The 7,452-nt window shown below is 33.8% G+C and overlaps 1 protein-coding gene across 1 annotated transcript; it reads left to right on the top strand.

Annotated features, from left to right (window-relative positions):
- The first annotated feature begins 614 nt into the window (after positions 1–614).
- LOC112695721 (uncharacterized) lies at positions 615–4,488 on the top strand. The gene is made up of 6 exons (XM_025748179.3): positions 615–967; positions 1,207–1,535; positions 1,711–2,155; positions 2,551–2,852; positions 3,330–3,687; positions 4,002–4,488. The coding sequence occupies exons 2-5, from the start codon at positions 1,233–1,235 to the stop codon at positions 3,663–3,665; spliced, it is 1,386 nt and encodes a 461-aa protein (XP_025603964.1). The 5' UTR covers positions 615–967; positions 1,207–1,232; the 3' UTR covers positions 3,666–3,687; positions 4,002–4,488.
- The last annotated feature ends 2,964 nt before the right edge of the window (positions 4,489–7,452 follow it).

Genomic DNA, 7,452 nt, shown 5'->3' with positions numbered 1-7,452 from the left:
AATAATTATTAACAGATCTTAAAATTTAAAAATTAAAATTAACACCTAAACACATTTATATTGCGTATAGTTACTCCTAATTTCACCACAACTACGCTTTCGCCCCAGTTACTTTCACATCCACGATCATTACTCATTGTCATCGCCATAGTTGTGTGGCGTTGCTACTGCTGTCTCGTAATCTTTGGACGGGGTTGTTGCTGTCTTGTTGCCATCCTCTCTCCATTGATGTGGTTCTCCTCCTCCTTTTTTTTCTTTTTTTTAGATGTGAATGTTTATTTTACTAACTATGTAAATAATTATTTTTATTATAAATTGAAGATTTGATAGAGAAAAAATTCGACAACGTTGAGACTAATTGCTGAAAAAGGGACCGGCAACAGGATTAAAATTCATATTTTAATTAGATAAATGATTATTAACAAATTTTAAAATTTAAAAATTAACCATTTAAAATTTAAAATTTCGAAATTTATAGCAGTGATAGATGGTTAAAATCTGAAAAAATAAAGTAAAAGAATTAACCCATTATTTACGTGGTTCAGATTTTCTGTTGTCTGGAAACCGTTTTCGAAATATCATATTTTATAGGATTTGATTTGCATTATGTAAAGTTTACGCTTTTACGGGCTAACGTGAACATAACATAGACTTGAAGGGCGAACGTAGAATTAAGCATGAAAAAAGCGAGATGGGCTGAGACTGAGCGCCTTGGGCCGCACCCCTAAGGAGACATAGGGTTTCACTCTCACAGCTCATGTCTTTCTCGTTCTGCTGTTTCTCAAATCAAATCATCTCTAGCACACGCACCGGCTACCACCATCTCTTACCTTTCGTTTCATGCATTTTCGATAATCTCATCTCATAGCTGTTTTCTTTTCTCTGAGTCTTCTTTCTCCACAATCCACATAGGTGGCGACCAAACTCCAAACCACGGGCGGAAGCCACTCTCTCTAGCGGCCACCAGGTTCCAATTTCACTTTCTCCTTTATGTTGTTGTTGTTGTTGTTGTTGTTAAGAAGTAGTTAGAATTTGATGTAATTGATAGGTTTTCTAAGGCTTCGGTTGAGATTATTATGTTTTGTGAAAAATTTTATCGGTTATTGTGTTCTTCGTAAGAAATAATAAATTAAGCCATGATTTATCTATTTTTTTTAATTAAACGATGCGGATTTCAGTATTGCTGTGTTTTGTGTGCGAATGTAGGAGTTCAATATAGATAAGGCCTTGTAATGGCAAATAGAGCTGATCCTGATATTGACGACGATTTGCGTGATCTTTACAAGGAGTACACTGGTCCTCTGGGATCTGCTCCTACCAATACGCAAGATAGGGAAAAATCAAACAAAAGGTCTCATGCTGGTTCAGATGAAGAGGAGGAGCCACGGGACCCTAATGCTGTTCCAACCGATTTCACCAGCCGAGAGGCTAAGGTTTGGGAGGCTAAGTCAAAGGCTACTGAGAGGAATTGGAAGAAAAGGAAAGAAGAGGAAATGATCTGCAAACTTTGTGGAGAATCAGGGCATTTCACTCAGGTATCTATCACAGCTCCTACTGCGGCTTTTGTTTCGGGTTGTAACCCCTTTGCAAACATTCACGCTTCTGTATTGTGAATTCTATTGATGATATATAAGGTGTTGCTAGTTGAGTATAATATCATTAACGTCTCATAATTATTTTGGTTGAATATCATTTTTCTTGATAACATAGGGTTGTCCGACTACTCTTGGAGCAAACCGCAAGTCTCAAGATTTCTTTGAAAGGATACCCGCAAGGGATAAAAATGTAAGAGCGCTTTTCACAGAGAAAGTTCTAAACAAGATTGAAAGGGATATTGGCTGCAAAATTAAGATGGATGAGAAATTTATTATTGTCAGTGGTAAGGATAGATTAATTTTGGCAAAAGGTGTTGATGCGGTGCACAAGATTAGAGAGGAGGGTGAACAAAGAGGAACTTCTAGTTCTCACATGGCCAGGTCAAGGTCTCCTGAGCAAAGTCCTGTTGGTGCTCGGTTTCAACGATCTGAGCCCCAGAGGTCTCATTCTGGACCGCGAAATGCATCTCAGTTTCAACAAAGGTTTGGTAGGCAAGAGAGAGCTGTTGAAGACCGCGTGCGAGAGGACATGCAAAAGTTTGCAAGAGGTTCTCCACAAGGTAGGGACAGCATAGGATATGTTTACGGCATCCTTAGAAAGCTGGTAATCTCATGTTCGTAGCTTGTTAGGATTCTGTACAATTCTATTATTTTGAGTAAACTTTGCACAGAAATGGCCAGCACTGTAATGATGTTGCTATTGCTTGTAATTTACTTGCAGCAAGAGGTAAGTTCTTAGCTTTCAAGCATTATCACCGTCCTGAAGGGTTGCCTCCATTACGAACATATTTACTGAAAGGATTGGCTTCCATGGTTTCACTATGCGAATATAAAGATAATTTTTGCATTAAAGCTATGTTAGCATCTTGAATCAAGTGCAATTTGTTGAATTAAAGCAAACCATCTATGTTGGCATCCTGAATCAAGTGCTTAACATACTCTTCATTTCGTGAAGCTTATGGTAATAGTGGAGCAAGAGGTCGGTCAAGCCATTCAAGATCACCAAGACAGCCCCCTTACACAGGGAACTCATATAATTCAATTGATGGCCGCAATCAGAACATAGGATCTTATAGGAATGATGGGTGGGATTCTCACAGAAGAGAATCTGCAGGGATCCAACCCAGTCATCAGTTTGATTATAGCACTTCCCCCAAGACTTTAGAAGAATTAGAGTTGGAGTATAAGAAAGAGGCAACTGAGCTAATGAAAAACCGTGACAGGGAAGAAGATGAAGAAAATTTCAAGCATCGTGAGGTATGATCATTTATCATTCATGTTTTTACCACAGCTTGAGTCATAATTAACAATCGGTCATTCTTGCATAAGCCATGCTGGTTCTATCAAATGTATTATGATTACTTGTTTGCTAATTTCTTCGTATATGATGCTGCGAATACTTGAACAGTCATACTTAAAAATGTGTTTGTCAGGAATCACTTTAACTGAATGCAAATGTAGTCTTGTTCCTTATTATGATATTCTAATTTTCAGTAAAAATAATATAATCAAGCACCTTGGCTATTATTGCAAGTTTTTCTGGTATTTTATATATTGGATTTTTTATTGAGGAAAAGAAAAACCAGCAGATGTTGTAGTTAAGTTTGTAATTATCTGTTGTCTTATCCACTAGAGCTCTATTTCCAAAATGAGTTTTATATTTATCAAAATACTGGTCTGATGTTTACCTACTGCTACTTTATGATTGCTAATATTATGTTTACTGCTGGAAAGGCTGTTCGAGACTTGAGGGAGAACTACATGAACAAAGTTGCTATGTTAAGGGTCTCACATGCTAAACAATGGGAAGAGTTTCTTCAGCTTGAAGCCCAGAGGCATCAACAGCACACAATCCAACAAATCCCTTCTGGTTTTGGCAGTTATAAGCAGCAGAATTTCACCGAATATGATGGTTCCGCTGTCAATCCTCACTATGCTGGGCCCAACTTACCCTTGGAATCGAGGAACAGGTTCTCAGACATGGAGACTTATCCTACCAGGCCTCACGATAATTTTGGTGATTTTCAGAGGCGTGGTGGAGATTTTGCAAAAGCTTACAACAGATATTAAATTGTTATATGTGAATGAAGTGGTGAGTTGTTCAATTGATTGGTCTTGCAAACCTGCTAAAAACTTGAATTTTAGTTTATTGGCCTTCATTTAGTGGGTTCCTAGTGGGTTCCTTTCTTAATTGTACACTTGGGTAATTCCTTGTGGTATTATTTTGAACCTCATACCTCAGATATGAATTTTAACCTGGAATCCGAGTATATTTAATTCTTCTTGTATATATTAGTCTTCTGTACTTGGTGTGCTATATTCGGTTGACCAAGCTGTTTGCTATAGTGGATATTGCAGATTCTTTTTTTCTTGCGTAAACCTTAATGTCACTCCAAAAATTTTCAGGGTCCAGCTTGATGGAGAAAAGTATAATGCATGGGGAGGCCAAGGTAGGTAAGTATGTTGAATAAACGGTAGGGTTAGAACGGGACATGCAGTGTGGTTGATGAATTTAGTTACCTGGTAAATTAGTTTTGTCAGGACTTCAATGCAATATTTTGTTATCCGAAACTGGTAATGTGAAACTGCTTTTCCGCCTGGTTATTGCTGTGTAGACATACTTTGTGTTCAGTAGTAACATTGATTTTGGTAGAACGAGGTTCATGCGTTTATTGTACTATTAGAGAATGCTTATTGGGGTTTAGCTTCTCTAGGTCTATGTTGGTTGGCTCTTGCTACAAAATTATTCAGGGTTCTCATTGGTATTTGGTTGATATCTACAACGCAGTTTCCTCGCAATATTAAGATTTGTCGGTTAGATGGATTGATTTTGTCTGGCAACTATGAGACAATTCACTTATATAAAATTCATCAATTGGAATTTACATCTTCATATATGTTTCAAGTAGTATTAATCTCCAACAAAAAATCAGGTGATGGATAAATCTTTTAACATGTACCTAACAATTTTATTTTCATTCCCCTTTACAAATAGCAGTTATATAGATTAGTTTGTAGTTTTATGTTTTTTTCCCCTTAGTTTTATAGTAGTTACAAATTCATTAGCTATGTAGCATGAGTTTACTAGTACAAGGTCTTGCTGGAACAGCATAAGAGATATAGTTACGCAACAATTATTTCCTCTCGCTCAAATCATATACTACATTAAACTACTAATACGTGGTCTAATATTGTGAGACTTAAATAAGTTTTGTTTATAGAAAACTTTCAGATTCAAAAAATATTCAGATCTATATGGAGAAGATGTATCTTATTGGTTTGCAGCATATATGTGTAAAAGAGATTCTGTTTGGTCTGTTTCTTCTTGTTAAGATTTTTAGTAATAGAATGTTGGGCAGGTTTTAGTTTAATATATGGGATCTCTATCTTCTTGTTATCTATGTAGAATTGATATTTCTTTGATGTTTGTAAGTGCGCCGATTGGCATAAGTTAATAAAATGCCATTACACTGATAAGACAAATAAAGAAGCGGGGTGGGGAGATTGGACCGACCAAATTACAATATTACCAATAATGAAAATTAAAAAATTTATATATATTAAATGTACTAAAAACATCAATTTTTATCATTTTAATATTTTTCACATTCGTATTTGCAATTTTAGTAAATGTGTAATTGTCCACAAATTTCAATTCCTCTAGTTAGGTCATACGAGTTGTGAATCCCAAACGATGTTAAGCTCTTGAATTTCTTCAAGGTCAATTTAGCATTTTGGGAATAACATTGAATGAAATTGAATCCCACAAATTCTCTGCACAATTTACGAATATAGTCACCGGATATTATATATATACACTCCCGTACCATTGATTCGGCGAACGTAAAGGCTGGAAAAACTAGTAGTAAGCAACGCATATTGGGCAGGGTCAGAGCCAGACTGCCACCATTCTTGAAATTTATAAGCTTTGATCTATTCACGAATTCACATTACGAGATCATGCAAGCCCATCTCGTCCTTGTTAGTTGTTACTATTTACTAAAAGATTATCTCATGGTATCCCTTTGCCACGTTAACTATTTCTCAATATTTATGACGGGCTTCTACCTCGAAGAAAAAATTTTTTAAAGTATAATAACAAAAAATTTTAAATAATGACTATCATGAACAACATAAACAACAATCAATCAAATAAAAATACATTACATCCTAATTTAATGCTACTAATTAAATTTACTCTTTTAATCCTATTAATTCACATTATTCAAAAATATTGTTAGTTACCTATACTTTTTCATTAAATTAAACTTTAAAAAATTTTAAATCAGATATTCAGATTTTTAACAAATTTTATCATTCTAGAAATTCTCGAATTGTATTTATCATTATGTAAGAAAAATTAATTTGTTTTATAACAATATAATTTTAAAATTTAATTATTTTATAATAAAATTATTATGAATTTATATCTAATACGCATATTAAAATTTTTACTGAGTGATAAAGTGACTAATTTTTTTATAAGTATACTTTAAAGATTTTTAGAATAATAAAATATTAAAAATTTAAAGTATCTAAGATAAAATATTTTAAAAATTGATTGACATGTTTACTGTTTACAGCATAATAATAATAAATTAGTCAATAAAAAAAGATGACAATTCAGATCGACTTGAACTGACCTGTCCTATTAGAACGGGACAGGATTTTTCAACGGTTAATTGGGTACATAGTGAGTTTGGGTAAAATCTGCTTATTTTTGTTTGGATATGGGGAAGGTATGGGTAATGGCCTCTCCGTTCCATTACCTGTCTTGTCATGTATATATGTGTTAATTATGTGTGTTAATTATGTGTAAAATCTATTTAATTTTTATATCTTATGTACTATTGTAAATAATTTAGAATTATCTTTATATTTATTTATGCTTTGAAGTATTTTATCATGTTTGAAACTTTATTAGTTAGTTGTTTCACTCAATTTTTTGGTATTTTTCGACAGAATATCGAATCGAGCTTGTATCAAGATCTTAATTTGGGGAGCAGAAACGACTTTACTAAAAAATGAGCCCGATCCGAGAATTACTTAATAATAATATCGAAAAAAATTGCGTTGAAACACTAATGGCAATTTACCATGAATAAATAAATAAGTAAAGAAAAGTTTTGAATAAATGAAAAGTGTAAAAATGTAAAACTGAGTTTCAAGAAAAATAGAATAACGACACAAAACATAAAGAACTTAAAGAAAATGGATTAAACATAAAACAAAAGAAAATAAATTAGAAGTTGACTTCTAATACTTACATACACTTGTATTTCATGTTCTACTGTTGTGTCATTGAGATTGAGATTTTTTATAAATTTGTGTGATGATCTAGTGTTGTTTATTAAAGTCTCTTTTTTTCATCTGAATTTCTTTTATTTATAGATCTCAAAGGTGGGCTTGTTTCTGAAGAATTTTGACCACTACCTTGATTTTTCTTTTTTCTTAAGCCATGATCTTACCTTAACCTTAGAGAATCTTCATATAGTACTTCCACGTTCTATCTTATCTTGTCCTTCAAATCCCACGTTCTTGCATGATGTTTGTATTTAATCACATGGTATCGACCCCTGGCGCTCAACTTACTTTAACCAGCGATTCCTCGACCTCGAGTGTCCTTCATTTTCATTCGTAGTCGAAAGAGGATCTCTATACTAAGCTTGTAATAGAAGTGAAGATGACAAGCTGATGAAATTTAGCATTATGCCAAGCAGCAGAAGCAGAAGCAGAGGAAAACAAAATTGAAAGAAGAGTAAACTAAATGAATTTTAATGAATTCTCAAAGTGTAATCTACCCTTGGGGGGATATAAGACTAGAATACATATAGTAGTAGATTAATAGTAAATAATA

This window comes from Arachis hypogaea, chromosome 6 (genome assembly GCF_003086295.3).
Source record: "Arachis hypogaea cultivar Tifrunner chromosome 6, arahy.Tifrunner.gnm2.J5K5, whole genome shotgun sequence".
NCBI classification, from domain to species: domain Eukaryota; kingdom Viridiplantae; phylum Streptophyta; class Magnoliopsida; order Fabales; family Fabaceae; genus Arachis; species Arachis hypogaea.
Note: the sequence above shows the minus strand (reverse complement) of the source record. Positions and strands in the feature narration are given on the sequence as shown.

Bases quoted from the DNA above. Each gene is read 5' to 3' on its own strand.
- LOC112695721 (XM_025748179.3), top strand. From the start codon at position 1,233: ATGGCAAATAGAGCTGATCCTGATATTGACGACGATTTGCGTGATCTT. The intron at 2,156-2,550 runs GTAGGGACAGCA...CATTTCGTGAAG, and splicing joins TGCAAGAGGTTCTCCACAAG to CTTATGGTAATAGTGGAGCA. The intron at 2,853-3,329 runs GTATGATCATTT...ACTGCTGGAAAG, and splicing joins AAAATTTCAAGCATCGTGAG to GCTGTTCGAGACTTGAGGGA.